The sequence below is a fragment of the Archocentrus centrarchus genome, chromosome 12, assembly GCF_007364275.1.
Source record: "Archocentrus centrarchus isolate MPI-CPG fArcCen1 chromosome 12, fArcCen1, whole genome shotgun sequence".
Taxonomy (NCBI): domain Eukaryota; kingdom Metazoa; phylum Chordata; class Actinopteri; order Cichliformes; family Cichlidae; genus Archocentrus; species Archocentrus centrarchus.
In genome coordinates this window covers 17569425-17586568 of record NC_044357.1, presented here as the reverse complement: position 1 = coordinate 17586568, position 17144 = coordinate 17569425, and the positions used below count along the sequence as shown (strand labels likewise).

The 17144-nt window shown below is 40.2% G+C and overlaps 2 protein-coding genes across 5 annotated transcripts in view; both read left to right on the top strand.

Moving 5' to 3' along the window:
• The window catches only part of palm2akap2 (PALM2 and AKAP2 fusion), an 82711-nt gene extending 75977 nt beyond the window's left edge, over positions 1-6734 (top strand). For 2 of the 4 annotated variants that reach the window (XM_030742343.1, XM_030742346.1), the window contains 3 exons: positions 183-361; positions 1195-1233; positions 3885-4123. In XM_030742343.1, coding sequence (XP_030598203.1) covers positions 183-361; positions 1195-1233; positions 3885-4010 — 344 coding nt within the window. In that variant the 3' untranslated portion in view covers positions 4011-4123. The other 2 variants (XM_030742344.1, XM_030742345.1) reach the window with 2 other exon arrangements.
• A 1451-nt stretch (positions 6735-8185) lies between these two features.
• On the top strand, positions 8186-17086 carry slc46a2 (solute carrier family 46 member 2). The gene is made up of 7 exons (XM_030742349.1): positions 8186-8728; positions 9285-9455; positions 10063-10281; positions 10431-10602; positions 12713-12796; positions 14142-14298; positions 14399-17086. Exons 1-7 carry the CDS (start codon positions 8255-8257, stop codon positions 14445-14447), a joined length of 1326 nt encoding a protein of 441 aa, XP_030598209.1. The 5' UTR covers positions 8186-8254; the 3' UTR covers positions 14448-17086.
• The last annotated feature ends 58 nt before the right edge of the window (positions 17087-17144 follow it).

Here is a 17144-nt window from a genome sequence, read left to right as displayed (position 1 = left end):
TAATGGCTTGGGCCCCACAATCGCGGTCTGTTGCAGCCAGCAGCAGGAAAGGAAAAATGGAGGAAACTTTCATATTTATATTGTGTCTCAGAGTTAACTGTTTGAGTTTGCATCAAAACAATGGGAGGAAATAATCCACTAAATAACCCACTATGGATTTTTTTTTCCTCCTTGGTTTGCAGGAAAGATTGAGAAAGTTCGACCTGCACCACCTGTTTCACCCTCGCCCTCTGAAGGAGCCCTGTCTGATGCTGGCAGTGAGGACTCTGTGGGATCACGACCCAAAAACTTCATGCAGACTCTTATGGAAGACTATGAAACGCACAAGGTGAAGAGGAGGGAGAAAATGGAGGACAACAGTGTAAGTATTTAAGTCTGGAGACAATAAATAACTAGACACAGAATAAGAGAAAGAGATTGAGGTTCTTTTCACCACCAAATCAAAAGCTGCCAATACAAAGCATAACAAACTAGTTTAAAGTAGTTTTGAGCATCAGTTATTATAAATCCCCCTGTGAGTATACTAGTATAGATGTTTTCAGATGTAGTTTTGCAGGTTTTACATGTTTCAGAATCTATCCCAGTAAGTGAAAGTGACAGAGACAGCCCAGTTTGTCACACAATACATGCTTGTTCAGCTGGGCTTTGGTTACATCACCTCCCCTGCATGCTAACACCCATGGCTTTGTATGAGCAAATACTGTACAACACTGAAGGTAGTTTCCTAGCCAGAAGCAATGAGTCAAACTGAAAGTAAGAGGGGCTTTCTGTCCTGACTCCATGCTTAATTCTTTTTTTTTAATTCTTGTGTTTAATGTATTTTAACACCAGAATAGTCATTATTCAAAATGTGGTCTCCTGAAAAAGTGTTTACGTTTTACGCACTAAAAGAACAAAATAATAATAATAATAATAATAATAATCAGAAATTACAGACACAAGTTTCACTTTTCAGTTCATGAGCACCGTACATTCAATTTCACATTCACACACAACCAAAGATCCACTTGGAGGGAACTGAAAGATCACATGTAGCATTGTTCAAGTTATTCCACTGAATTTATTTCACACAGACCTTCCTGTAGTGGAGTCGTCAGCTGCTTATATTGTTGTTAATTGTGTTGTTGTTTATCCATGATGACATCACACGTGTTGACTTCATGTACTGTTGCTTCTCTCCTGCTGCTCGGTCAGTATGCCCGTTTGTTGCTGGCTAACGAGGTAACCACTGAGGTACCTGAGGCTCCCCGAAACCTCTTCACGCCTGTAACTGCCTTTACTGACAGACCTGGGTCAGACCATACACATTATATTCCTGGGTATAACTGAGTCCAGCTAGGTGGTAAAAATCATCTTTATGCAATGCTGTGCAAAGGTTTGAGGTACTAAAAGTGAATTAAGAATGTTTTGGATATAACTGTAGGGTACAGTAAAAATATTTGGTGTGAGAACCCTTTCCATTTAAAAATAACATCATGGCCTCTCTGGATTTAGACTATCTGAACATTAAGCTCCTGTGATAAAATATTTTATATAATGTCTTAATATGAAAAAAGCTGTATAAATAAAGAATATGAGCTATATTAAACATTTAAGAGTCACCATAATTCAATTTGCATTATTTATGTCTGCTGTTTTATTGCAAGCCTTTAGAATTATCATTTATTATTCATGAATTTGGCTTCTGGTGCATCCCTCATTATACTGAGTTGTTTATTAGTAAGAATCTAAATATAACCCATAATTCCAAAAAACGTTAGAATGCCATGTAAAATGTAAATAAAAACAGAATGCAATGATTTGCTGATCTTATAAATCCATATTTTATTCACAATAGACAATAGAAAATGCATCAATTTTTTAAACTGAGACTTTTTGGAATTTGAGCTCATTTTTTATTTGATAGCACCAACACATCTCAAAAAAGTTGAGACAGGAGCAGCAAAAGTAAGTGGTACTAAAAAGAAACAGCTGGAGGAACATTTTGCAACCAATTGGGTTGATTTTTGGGTATAAAGGAGCATCTTAGAGAGGCAGAGTTTCTCACAAGTAAAGAGGACAGAGGTTTACTAATCTGCAAAAAACTGCATCTACAGATTGTGGAACAATTTCAGAATAATGTTCCTCGATGTAAAATTCTGAAGACTTTTTAAATATCATCAAAAGATTCATAGAATCTGGAGAAATCTGAGATCTTTGGACCCTAAGGTGGCACTGCATTAAAAACAGGCAGGATTCTGTCATGGAAATCACTGCATGGGCTCGTCTGTGAGCATAGTTCATTGTGCCGTCCACAAATGCAGGTTAAAGCTCTATGAAAGAATGCAAAGGAGACGACCAGAAATACACCGTCTTCTCTGGGCCGAAGCTCGTTTAAAAACGGACTGAGACAAAGTGGAAAACCTTTCAGTGGTCAGATGTTTTTTGGAAAACACAGAGGCTGCGTCCTTTGTACTAAATAGGAGAGGGAGCATCTGGCGTGTTATCAGTGCTCAGTTCAAAAGACTGCATCTCTGATGGTATGGGGGTGCATCACTGCATGTGAAGTTTGCAGCTTGCACATCTATATACAGGTTTTAGAGCAACATATGCTTCCAGCCAGGTGACATGTTTTAATGGTACATATTATCAGTTTAAACATTTGATGTTTTCTATGCATTCTCTATTGTGAGTGAAATACGGGTTTGTGAGATTTTATTTACATTGTACACAGCATCCAAACTTTTTTGGGAATTTGGGATGTATGTTAATTACCTAAAACCTTTGCACAGAAGTGTGGCATATCATCTGAAGAAACAGCGTATTCATAATGATTCATAATGATGAATGACTTTCTGAGCCCAACATACAAAAGAGAAAGTGCCCAATTCCAGAGTCAGAATGAAGAGTTCCCCTTCCACTTTGTTGTTGTCTTTTAATTGTCCTTCGGTCAGTCTTCCAGAAATGAATCGAGTGCAGAAAATGTAGATGGGAATGTGTTATTTCAGTCAGAAACCGTATTCAGAGCACTTTCTGAACGAAACCCATGTGTGTTTCTGTGTCTGCTCCCAGGTCTGGTTGTAGGCTCATTTCCTTTTTCTGTTCTGTGGTGTTGGTGCTGGTGCTGCATGTGCTTGTCAATGGATTTGGTGTGCCCTTTGACCCACACCTTCCATTCGGTGTGCCAAATGTATAAAGTGTCAACTTAAAAAAAAAAAACTTATTTCAATATTTAAAGTCTAACAAACAATTTTAGCCGCAAAAAAAAACACCTTTAGATGATGGTGGTTTTCACCCTATAACTATATAGTAAATAAATGCTAATACATGTTTTTAATTGCTATTCAAAAATGTGTAAACATGTGAAGTAATATGGTACTAGCAGTGGATGTGTTTTTCATCAGTGACGTGATTGTTACAACAGGGAGCATCAACACCTCTACCTGACATGACATAATTGACCTGAGCTTTGTGAAAATCATGTCCGTGCATTTTATTATCATCACTGCTGTCAGACCTAGAACACACAACCCACTTCACCTTCACCCTGCCCTCAGCTACCCCGGATTCCCAATCACAAAGAAATCTTTCCGCCTTGTCCAAATGTGTTCTGTCATAACAACTGGAAACATTGAATACAGCATTCAAGCATGAATTTTCCCTGAAATGGAATAAAGTTACTTTTGTTGTTATTGTCAAACACTGCAGGTGCTCTTTGTGTTGGTAATTAATTCATTAAAGTGATTAGTAGTGTGCACCCTCTGTGTTTGACGTACACTGCATGCCATATTAAAGTCACTGTGGTGTGTGTTTTTTAATTCAGCTGGGGTGAAGCATGTGTTTTACTTATGATTACGTCGCTCTCAGGTGTGCTTGCATGTGATTGGTTGCTTTGTATTCATCAGGTTCTGGAGGCCACTCGTGTCACCAGGAGGAAAAGTGACATGGCGCTGAAGTGGGAAGCCGGCATCTATGCCAACGAGGAAGGAGAGGAAGAGGAGGAAGAAGAAGAGGAGGAGGAGGAGGAGTAAACAGCTCCTTTAAGAGACAATTAATAGGCCAAGTGGAAAAAAGGATGGAAGCGGAAGAGACTGAAGGAAAATGGACACAGGAGGAAAGAAAATATTTATTTTATTAATTATCTTGAAGTTCACATGACCCCAGTGGTGTGAACCAATGGGGCTTGCTAATGAAGAGCTTAAAGTTATGCTTTTTGGACCTGAAAATTGAAGGTATATTAGTATGTTAAGCAGTTGAGCATGTGGGAGATATTTGAAGGTGATCAGTGATGGAAGAGAAACCTTGAAGGGGTTTTATGGTGGTTTTAGAGCGACGGTTAGTGTTTTTAATAGCTGGTAGATGCTACATGACTGAAATATTCATAGGATTTTTCACCTTTATGCTATTATTCAAATAAGATCTAAAGCTTTTATTTTGACAGATTGCCTAAGACTCTTTGATGGTGGTTTCACCTGTGCGTGCATCATAATAACCACAGTCATCTTCTGAAAGTGTGGAAAGCTTCTAACCAAGAGGACGATACTAAAGACAAGCAGGTGCAGCAATTCAAACAAAAGAGCCAAACACCCTCTTATTTCTGTAAATTCAGAATGATTTTTACCTGGAATTACTGCTGGAAAGCTGCATTATTTTCCAGGAAATGAACCAAAAGGTTGCCCTAAAGCATCACCTTCAGAACCCATAACAGCACAGTACGCACACAATGCAGATGTGACACAAGTTTCTTTCTTTACAAGCGTCTTTACTGACTTTTAAGTGTCGACTTGAGGGTCAGCATCCTTTGTTTGTTAAATGCTAGTGAGGACATTTGCAAAACTAGCAAAACTAAACTTGCCTTAGACCGTCAGTGCTTGTTGGTGCACCGTATGTATTTTATCCTCTCCTATCCTGTAATACTACACCGTCAGTAGAGGGAATAAGCAACCACTTAGGTAGGAAGTTTGTCTATAATCACTTTTTTCAGTGCAAACAGAAGTAAATTTGGGGAAGGGAAAGTTTGCAGCATTGGAGTCAATGTGTGTATTACTTAAAGGGCTGGGTGAGGGGTTTTATATTCTAAAAAAAAAAAAAAAATCACTTAGTTTACCTTTGTTGGCTGCATCGCTTTGTTGACCTGTGCTTTCTGATGTAAGCAGTTGTTTCATGTATTATACTGAGGTAGGACTGTGTATTTGACCTATGAACATCTGTATCTACTTGCTAGTCGAGGATAAAGTTTGATGAAAAATAGTGAAAAAGCTTTTTTATAAAAATTTGTTTTACCAAAACAGAATGTTGTTATTTAGAGGAAAAATCCGCCAGCCTGAGCTCTTTGCGTCTTTTTAAGACGTACTGAGCGTGTGAATGGATTCGCACTCCTTTCCTAAACTAAAAAAAAAAGCACAGCGAAAAGAAGGCAATAAACTATCAGCAGAAAGGCCTTTTCGAGAAGCTGAACAGACCTGTGCTGTAAGTTGGGCTTGTGAGGTCTTTTTTGCTTTTTTTACTAAATGTATTATGACTTTGAATTTTGCAGGAAGACGTGATTTTCTGTTTTTGAAGCGTTGAAGTGTTGGAATCGTACAAAGCGATGACAGTTTGGCCCGTCAAGTGTAGACGAAACAGGATTTAGCTTCAAAATTTAAACAGTAAATACACTTAAACACAACCGCACTCCTCCCTGGGGTATAAACGACTGTCTTTATTTTAAAATGATAAAAGTAGAAATGTGTCAAACTGGCCGTAGAAACTATTTCTGACCAACTATTGATTGTACTTCTTTGTCATAGCCTGTGAGATTTGTTTCTGCATCCGGATATGAGGAGCATGAGGAGAAAAAGTGTTTTTGTAAACCAAAAGTCACAGTTTTGACCTGTCCAAGTGTCCTTCAGCAAGGCAGCGACTTCTCTCTTTTGCTTTCAAACATACTGAATGTACACTGAGGTAAAACACAAATGTAATTGCTGGATGCCTACTAACTCTTCACAGTAATGAACTTATCAAGTCACTCTTTGCAGCTTATTTCACCGGGCTGTCTTGTGATATGCTTTATGAAGAAAACGCAGCACGAGGAATGCCATAAACCAAAAGTGAAAACCGAGGACTCGTGCCTCTGCAGTGTCCAGTTCCACTAACCCCAAAACAAACAGCAAAAAAAAAAAAACCCACACATATGTTCCACAGAATCATCCTGGTTCTTCTTTTAATGCCATTTAAGTCCTTTTTAGGAAACTGAGGTGTTTTTGTGGTGGAGCAGAGAGTGTGTCGACACACGCTGCAGAGGTGCAGTGCCTCTGATGCTGATATGAGATTATTTTTTGACTCAAAAGGTTAAAAGACAACAGGACAGAAAAGGTTTTCATCCAGGCACGAACTAGTCGGAGTTCTCATTAGACATGCTTCTGAAACATACATGCAGAGGAGTCATTGAATTGTGTGATTTATTATTATTATTATTATGCTTTTGATGTTTGAATTTATGGTGCAGAAATGATTTTATTTATCATTTTAAATGCTGGTAGCTTATTTTCACCCTGCAGAAGCACCAGAGCTTCTCCAGTGTGGGACTCACACCGTCTGTGTGTGTGTGTGTGTGATAAAGCAATCTTATTATACAATATAAACGCAGTATAGCCCCCGTTCTTATGTTAACCACTTGTATGCTCATACTCTGCTTTGTTATTTTATAGCACATGTAAGACTCACAGTTACATACCTACTATACATATTATGAATATTTTCTCATTAAAAACAAAACCTATACATGTGGGCTTCCTGAGTGGTTCATTTACATGTGTTTTTAAACTATTATTTTAAACTATTATCACTCACTAATTGTACATTAGGTTGTTCATTAGGTACATCTTGCTACTACTGTGTTGGACCCCCTTTTGCCTTCATAACTGCCTTAATTTTTCATGGCACATATTCAACAAGGTGCTGGAAACATTCCTCAGAGATTTTGGTCCATATTGACATGCTAGCATCACACGGTTGCTGCTATGATGCAAATCTCCTGTTCCTCCTAATCCCAAAGGTGTTCTGTTGGATTAAGATCTGGTGACTGAAGGCCATTTGAGTACAGTAAACTCATTGTCATGTTCAAGGCAATGGCAATGTTTTCCTATTTTTCTATTGTCCTGTTTTGGTGTACAATAGAATTGCAGTCTCAGTTTCCTGTTCTTATAGACAGGAGTGGCACCAGGTGTGACCTTCTGCTGCCCATCTGCTTCAAGGTTCGACCAGGTTGTGCTCTTCTGCATACTTTGGTTGTAACAAGTAGTTATTTGCGTTTAAAGTCACTTAAATCACCTTCCTTCCCCATTCTGATCCTTGGTTTGAACTTAAGCAGGTTGTCTTGACCATGTCTACATGCCTAAATGCACCAAGTTGCTGCCATGTGATTGGAGGATTAGATATTTGCATTAAAGAACAGTTGAACAAGTACCTAATACTGTGACCAGGGTGTGTAAATACTTTACATTACTATTTTAAAGCAGATCAGTATGACTTTTTCATGTTTCAATTAGTCTCATTGTGGGACTCACACTCAACAAGCAAACACTCCCTTGACATGTTTGTTTACTATCTGTGGGCTCTGAGCAGCAGCTTTTGAAAGTACCTTGTGGCTGGTGCATCGTTGAGCTTGTGGGAATCTGACTGTGAATGCACTTTCTTCAGCTCAAATGATTTCTAGCAACATACAATAGAGAGCATTCTAGCAGAAATCAATCCACAAGCGCTGCAGTCAGTGTCGTTTATTGGAAAGAAATGAAATGTTTCCTGGTTCAGGCTTCTCCAGTTACAGGATTACCTGCTTCCTGTTTCACCTTCATGTGACAAAGTGAACCAGCAGTAATATTTAAATGGTTTGTTGTGATATGTACTTCTCATGCAGCTCTTCATAGGATTTTACAGGAATTGGCCCAGTGTAATTACATGGGTGGTGCCCCTTTCACATTTTAAAGTCGCGTGACTGACAATTTATATCCCAAACCACACAATTAATGCAACAAATATATGTTTTGTTTTGTTTTTAGATATAAGGGAAACTAATACCCACAGAAAAATCAGAGGCTGAGGAAAAAAGGTGGTTCCCCAAATCTTAAACGTAGTTCACTGAAGCCAGCTGATCAGCAGAGGATGAAGAAGGAAGTGGGCGTGTTTTTTTTCTCGGCCAAGCTGCTTATTTTGAAGCACACGCGCACCCACTCTTCACTTATTACTAACTCAGCTGGTCATTACTTTTTTTTTAAAAAAGTTACAAATCCGGATCATGGTGGTGCCGAACTGGTTTCACGCAGCCTTCGGATTGCTCCGGCAAATCGAACCGATCATCGTGCTCGAGGAGCTGGGCAGCACTCTCTTCGACACCGCGCTGCAGATGGTGGTCAAGGACCGGTATGCAAACGCCACCGAACCGGGTCACTCCGCGGAGGACGCCCAGCAGAAAGCCATAACCGACTTCTACATGACCAACAACCTCATCATCCAGCTGACTCCCATCATACCTGCGCTGATCCTGGCCAAACTAAGCGACCGCGGGTGGAGGAAAGCACCCATCGTGACGCCCCTCACGGGTTACCTGCTGTCCAGGCTCATTCTGCTCCTGGTGGTAGTTCTCCGGCTCCCGCTGCAGGTGATGTACGGGGCGGGGGTCCTTTTCGGGCTCTCCGGCGGGTACACCTCTTATTGGCCCGGTGTGATGACTGTGGTTTCGCTCGACACCACGGCGACCGACCGCTCCAAGGTGAGTTTCTGCGCCGACGCAGGTGCATATCTGCAAGACTTAAAGTAAGGCTTAAAATGAGTTATTTTAAGTCGGCAGTAACTTTGTGTGGGCTTGAGCTGTGTTTGTGAGACTAATGATAATATCTGGAAAACTTAAAGTGAAACAGGAAAGATGCGTAAAAGCAAAGCAAAACAAAACAAAAATAATATATAAATTGATGCATTTGGGTAATGAAAGAAGACACAATTGACTTAATATCTTTAAAAACGAACATGTTTTTTGTATTTCAGTATTTATTAATTTATCTATTGAGAGATTTCCCTCATTGGTAGAGTTGGCTTTTGGGGGTTATTACACATGTAAGCACAATTGATAATTAGTCTGTGTGATCTTTAACTGAAATTTATGCATTTCCTCCTATTTAGGTCATTCACCAGACAAAACACCACCTAAAAGAAACACCATAATACTCAAATATATATTTACTGAACCACAAAAATAAGCTTAAAGCTTTAAAAGTGTGTTTACTTAAAGTGATTTGTATTAAAAGAAGTAATGCCTGTGGCCTCCGCAGGTGTTGATGAAAGTGGAGCTCCTGTATGGGATAGCAGGCCTGGTGGGCAGCCTGGTTTCTGGCCATCTGTTCTGTCTGTACAGCTCCAGTTTGGGGAATGGGACCGTCCTGCTTATTGTCAGCACCCTGCTGCATCTGCTCTGCCTCTTACACTCCATATTCCTGCTGCAGGTCAGTGTGTGCATGTGGGACATTACAGAGGGGATGCAGTGTAGCCATGTGCTTTATTTTTTGTGTGTCTTTGCACACACACACACACACACACACACACACACACACACACACACACACACACACACACACACACACACACACACACACACAGCATTAAGGTAACTTTCTTCTGATTGGCTGCCCCTCACAGAAAGCAAAAGGTCTAAACAGCAGAGGGGTTGGACTTCTGTGTGTCTGAGATGACCGTGTTACCATGTTAGGAATTACTGATCTTACTGACATGATACAGAGCCAAAAATAGAAAACTGCTCTAAATGCTCCGTCTGAAATGGAGCATTTAGAGCAGTCTGAAGCTTGAGCTTTTTGGTGCCCTCACCATGAGGCTAATAGTAGCACTAGATTTATGGCAGAACATAAGGAACAACATAATAGGAGGCCCTATTAAATAAATCTGGACCACTGTAATAATAATCTAGTTAATCTCTAATTATATGTCTTATAGCCAGAACCATATTTTTCATGTTCTGCTTTCACTCTTAGCCATATGTACTCACTTTACTACCTGACTGAGCTTATATATGGTGCGTGTTCGTCTTTATTAAAGGTGAAAGGCGTAAGCAACAGAGAGCCAGAGGAAAAGCACCACCTCCTGTCTCACGCCTCCACTAACACTCCAGTCGTCGAGGCTCCCATTGGGATAAACAAGGTGAACGTGGCTCTGCTGTTTGTGGCTGCCATCCTGTATGACTTTGCGGTTGGCGGAGCCGTGGAAGTACTGGGTGCCTTTGTGCTGAAAGCGCCGCTCAGCTGGGATGCCACTCTGGTAATTTTTTACTGTCTGTTTTTGTGATTTGATGCATAAAAGATGGGATGAAAACAGCTTTGCAGGTTATGTTATGCTGTGTATTCCAATCACATATATAGATTATTGTCTCTCCTATTTTATTCTCATCTCTTCTCTTCTTCCTCCAGGTGGGTTACGGGAACGCAGCAGGCTGTGTGATCTTCCTCACCAGTTACTTCGGTGTCATTGGGTTTCGACGCTGCTGCAGTGACACCTCGCTGATCCTGATCGGCATGCTATCATTTGCCTTCGGCATTTACTTCATGTCCTTTGTAACAACAACCCTCACCTTCTACCTCGGTAAGAACGAGCGTCTTTGACTGACCCGCAGTTTGTGGCGGATTTAGAGGCTTCTTTTTCCCCCATGATCTTCAAACAGACAAAATAAAACAAATCTCTCCTAATTTGAGAGGATGGAAGCAGCAGAGGCCCCAGTCATATCGCTGCTGTATGCAACAGATTAAAGAAAGCTGTCTTTCACATGAAGCCAGGTCAGATATAGTTCCCAGAAGAGCTGCATGTTCAGATTCCACTATTTTCACTTTGCACAGCAAACAGAAAAAAAAAATAGTTATTTACATTTTGTTGGTTTTCAAAGTTTGACTCAGCAAAACTCATGAATCTGTGTTAAAAGTCGAGCTGTTCATTTAAGCTTACGTCAGACCTAAATTATGATCCTAAATCACAAGAATACAGGAACCAAAATAAGGAACTGGGAGTGACTCGAAGCCATAAACACTTTTTCTTAGTTTTACAGTACTGCACTACAGGAATCATGTTTAATGCACACAGGCAGTTAAAATAAAGAAAATTACATTTGATTTTACTAAATTACCAAATCACCCAGGAGTGATTTCAATAAATTCAGTGTAATAAGGTTTATTTAAATTGATCTGCATCCTTCCTGAGGGTTACAGATAGAATCTGTACACCCAGCTTGATGCTAGTAGTAGCAACCAGCTAACTCAGCTGAAGCTCAGTGATGTGCTAATGTAAAAGGGGCATTTCTCTATTTCAGGGGCACTTATGTTCTGGTCTGTTTCCTGGCTATAACCAAATAAGATACTTTGTGATAATTAGTGCTGGGAGAGGGATTTTTTTAGCTTTGGACATAACTAGGCTAGCTGAATGCCATATAAGCATGCATTTCAAATTGTTGTCACTCATTTTTTTGGGCTAAATTCTTTTTTTTTGATAATTTTTCTGTTTGTTTCATTTTTTAATTTGTTTTTTTTCCCACCATTGTTCTACTCAGAAGGATATTTGTGAGGTAACCTAAGTGAGCCAGCTCAAGACTATAATTTTATATTGTACTCAATATACCAGTTTTTCTTTTTTTCCTGTTAAAGCCATAGATGGTAGAAAAGATGGACATGGCTAACTTGACCCATTAGTTTGTTAAGCCCCATTTTGAATGAAGCTTCGAGATGAGTGTTTCTGCAGTCTCAAGAGTTAAATACAGTCAGTGCTTCTCATTTAACCGCCACTCATCAGCAAACATGAATGAAATCTCGACATCATCTCCCGCGCCTCAAAACTGGTCGCAGTACCACGCCAAAAACTGAGCCAGAGTCCGATGGATGTCAACATTGTTTCCAGTTAGAATAGAGGTGGCGTCAAAGCGAGATTATTGCAGATTATTGCAAAGAAGGAATTAAATGCATTTGTCTTCATTTTATTTTAAAGCAATGACTAATATGGTTTATATAAGGTTGTGAACAGATGTACACACGTCTTCTCCAGGTACACAGACTAGCATTACCAGAGCCTTATTTTTTCAATAACATATAACACAATAAGTTGTTTATTTGAAAGTGTAAGTTTGAGCATTTGCGTCACCACTGAGGTGTTTCTTTTTTCCATTAATTTCTTCAAGAAATTAAAATTTTGTTTGTTTGAGACATTAGAAAACAATTCTCTTGCTAGAAAGTCTTAACGAGGAAGTCCGGGCTACATTTAAGAAGTAACCCAAACCGATGTTGTGGTAACGTCCGCGATGTCAGTTCAAGTTTCATTTTGAAACTAGTTTTCTATGAGGCTATTATTATTGTAGCAAAATAATTTGTGCATGTATGTGTGTGTGTGTGTCTCAATCACTATATCACAGTGACTAGTCATCGAGAAAAGACTGCCTGGCAGCAGTTATCCAGCATTGAAATGCTTGCTGGGTCAGTGCTGCCTACGAAGGCGTGACCCGTGTCCTTCACCCGATGCAGCCTCTGAATAGAGACATTGTTTAAAGAAAGGACTGCTGGGTTAAAAATTAAACTTGTTTAAACAACAGGGGGCGATACATCTTAGATAGAAAGTAGTAGCTGTGGTCGGTGTTGGCAGCCTGCGTAAAACCGCAGGATGAAGGTTTGAAGAATTCATTATGAAACAAAATGTTAATGATGAACTTTTTCTGCAGCTCGTGCACTCACCCTGTTTGCTCTCATCCCGATGACCACAATCAGAGCTCTGCTCTCGCAGCAGGTTCCAGCTTCTTCATATGGTGAGTACACAACCTGTGTTTTGGGAAGATCTTTGAACGCTTAACACACACTCTGCATTTCATCTTAATCTGACTTTAAAAGGGAGAATATTGTAGGCTAAAGAAAACTGAGGAAATATTTATTTGTAATTTTGATGAATATATAACATTGGTGCCTGAACAAGATGGAGGAAAACCCTGCATAGTAATTTGTAATAACCTGGACAAATACTTACTGACTGTAGTATAAAAAAAATCACTGATGGTTTCAGAGTTTGGAGAGCAGAGCAGGTTTATAGTAGGCTGGAGTGGTTTGTGGAAGTTTTATTAATACAGCTTCCTGAAAGTTAGATTTGCTGTGCCATTGACAGGTCAGGGGGGAAAAACCCCTCACCAATCCTGTTTATGTTTAGTGCTTCTGATAAATTACTGTGTCATCAGAGTGTTGTTATTATAAGCTGCTGTGTCACCTGTCTCTTCCCTGTTATGCAGGTCTGTCAGCTTTTACATACTTTACGCTGTCACGCTGCCCACAGCTATGCACCTTCACAGTCACTGAGCACATTTACGATTGTGGCAACACCACTGTTTAAATTCAATTTAGCTGAATTCAATTTGTGCAGCGCCAAATCACAACAACAGTCGCTTCAAGGTGCTTTATGTTGTAAGGTATGAACAGAAGGAAAAGCTTGAAAATGCTCTATGAGGAAGCACTTGGTGACAGTGGGAAGGAAGAACTCCCTTTTTACAGGAAGAGACCAATGGCAGAACCAGGCTCAGGGAGGGGCAGCCATCTGCTGTGACTGGCTGGAGGAGGGGTGGGTGCAAAGGGGAAAGGAGAGCATCAAGAGACAGGACAAAACACACTTTAGTGGCATGCGGTTGTGGTGCATAAACACACAGAGGGTGGAGAAGAAGTGCTCGGTGCATCATGGGAAGCTTTTGTTATATTTGGCGGTCTTTCCTGGCATTTCGAGTAGATTGTATGTGAGGGAAATCATGCTGTAAATAGCCTGGTATCAGTAGAACTACACTGGGGCTCACCTACATGTGAGGCCTTTCAGGCTGGTTCATGGTAAACAATCACCCACATATTATAAGAGCCTGCTCTGCAACAAGCCAGAGAGACATGCCGCCTCCGTCTCTGTCACACACCAGTAAACACACACACTCATAGCATCCAGGTGATTACATAACCAGGTTACTTTATTGTCTGGGTTTTTCCTCTTGTCATCTGCTTGAAATGTCAGCAATGTAAACACATACACAGCAGCTATACATGTATATAGATTAAACAAAAAACAACCTCGTCTCTCTTCATTCTCTTTGTCTTCCATCACCTCCTGTCTTCTTTCTGTCTTCTCAGGTATTACTCTCACCTCCCTGCAGCTCGCTCTGAAGTTTGCCAGCCTGGCGTACATCCCTGCTTTTACTAAGCTCTATCAGGGGACCCTGGACTGGTTCCCAGGCTTCGTTTTCACATTCGCCAGCATCTTCACAGTGCTGGGAATGATACCCATCAGGTATCTTAGATTACTCAGGTTACTTCAGATCAATGTGCCACTTTTCAGAGTCACTTTGTCTCATCTTCTTAAGAGCATGCCCTCTCTCTACTCCCTCCAGTATCGTCGGCTGCAGATCACCTCAGAGGCAGCAGTACGAGGAGATTTAGAGCAGCAGAGGCGGCGACGTTATCACCAGCTGCGAGTGTGCGTTGGTGCAAGGGAAAAGGGAACTGAGACTTGAAATGGTCCAAAATGTGCTTAATTCTACTTCCTATGTTGTTAAAGATGCAGGAAAAGTGTTTCCTTCCCTACAGGCTTGTTGTGTTACAAAGGGTGCAAACAATAAGTTTTACGTCTATTTGAGCAGTTTACAGTACATAAAAAATGCCCTTAAATTAAAAAAGGTCTGTGTGGATAGGTGACACACTGACTGGATGCTGCCGTACCAGTTTGACAGCAAGTTACAAACTGTTGAAGTTACAATAGATACAAGCAGATGTCATCAGTCGGTCAACTTTGTGCCTACTGCTTCAAAAAGAGAGGAGCTGCCACAGTGATTTCGACACAGTGTCGATTTGTCAGGGACTGCGTCATACATGAAAAGTCCCTTGTGTGAAGTAGGGTGAATTAAAACTACGTGTGTATACTTTATGCTCGCTGACTTAACACATTTAGCCATTTCCGACAGCAGACCTGTTACTCACAGTCTGTTTTCAGCTGTGAGTCGTGTTTTAAACCACTTAGGTGGGAGTTTTGAATCCTGAAGTCTACAGGAATATAAACTTTGACACAAGTTGGTCTCTGTTATAAGGATTTTATAAATGCGTTATCCAAAGGTTTACCGGTTTTTGTTTAACTGCCTACTTTGGCTAGAAGTGGAAGTGTGGTTAGAAATCAGTTTTGTTTGGCTGCTGCTGGGTCACCCAACTGTTTGTGTATTTAAGGACTTTGCTGCTGTTACTGTACTCGCACAGAAATGTGCACCAAACTTAATGAGAGCGCTGCTCTGTTTTCAGCTTAGCTGCAGTTTGAGGTTACAGGTTTTATCAGACGCAGAAGCCACGCCCATCTTTTGTACTGTTTATGGTCTGTGTCCTGTTCACCTTAACTCCTCTAAAGGGCACTGCTTCTAAACACCTTGAGGCAACTGTTTGTTGTGATTTGGTGCTATATGAATAAAAATGAATTGCTTCTCAACCTAGGTTTGCTGCTGTAAACCTAGATTTAGTTTTATGGAAGCTTGTTTACGCCAGTAAACAAAAAAATGCCATCCATACATCAAAATTTTGGGTTATCATCTCAAAAATGTTACTTTCTAACTCAAACTTTTGAGAAAATAACTCTGAATTGAGAAAATAACTTGACATTTTGAGTTATTAAGCCAAACTTTGAGGTAAAAACTCTGCCAAACAGGAAGAGGTGGGGGTTTTTTGCCAGTTGCAGAAACCAGCTTCAGTGGTATATTAAGTACCCTGTTATTAGTACCTAAGTGTCAGTGGCAGCTGATTCATTGCATGCACTGCTTTTTAATTCGGCAGGGTTTGCATACACATCACTACAGATTGGGCAACAAGCCCAGCAAATTAGAAAAAAAATTCCTCTAAGTCTGCTGCTCACTGTTGCACATTATAACACTGAAACATGATGTTCAATCCAGAAACTGTAACAAAACATTGACCACTGTTGCTCAGAGGATATTAGTCATTTTTAAAATATCAAATATTCTGCCATCCATGTGTTCCCTGATGGCAAACCAGTGTGACTTAGTAGCAAAAAAAAGGTCACTACTTCTTCATTTCTGTGCTGCCAGAAACACAAAAACACAGAAATGAGTGGCTACATGTAACTTTTGTTCACTTCACTCCAGTTTCACAGCACATTAATGCTGTATATTTGACAGATTAATCATACTGACGCAGTTTGAAAGGAAACAAAAGGGAAAATATGAGGGAAGGGAAAATAAGGGACAGCATGAACGAACAATCACAAGTGCATGGACGTGTTCTGCAGATGGGAAAACATGGCTATTCTACCTCTATTCTAGCTGGGGGGTGTTGACTCAATGCACTAGTCACAGATATTTTTGAAAAAAAAAAAAGAAGTCATATTTGGTGTCTTGCACACGAGTGCTTTACATGACTTGAAGTGAAAACAGGCAGTTTATGGGATTTAGGAGTGAAACAACAGTTGCTGCTGCTGCAAGTCAGAAAGAGCAGTTTTTCTGGGGTTTTCAATGTAATATTTTAACACGCGGGTGCGTGTATGGTTGTTATTAATGGCAGTGGGTAGGTGCTCGCCTTGCAGCCGGAGAGTTTGCCGGTTCAAGCCCCTGTCCCTGCGTCCTTGGGAAAGGCATTTAAACCACATTGCCTAACGGTAGCGCCGGTCTCTGGCAGCATGACTGCAGATGCTCGTCTCTGGATGAGTGATCTGGAAAGATCATTTCGTTGTGTGCACAATGACAATGAGTTGAATCTAACATCTACTTTATATACACAGGTAATCTTCCATTTAAAGGTACTGCACAGTTTACCACCTGGTAAACTGTTTTTTATGCATGGATTTATGTGGCTATTATAAGCTTATTTGTGTATCTTTAGTAGTGCTTATAGTATTGATTGAAGGGCGCCAAATGCAGCTTTTATTATCGTTATTTTACATGCACCCTTTTGTTATTGCACTTTGATTTGTTGACAGCTCACAAGGGAGGCTGCTCCTGATGATGTTCTTAGTTTAAATGAAGTGATTAAACATAAAGTGAAAGGTTTCAACCTGCAACAAAATTGCCTAAAAGTCTCTTTTTGTTAAATAAATATTTCTAAGGGTTGTTGTGGTGTTTTTAAATTGTATAAATAAAAAAAAAA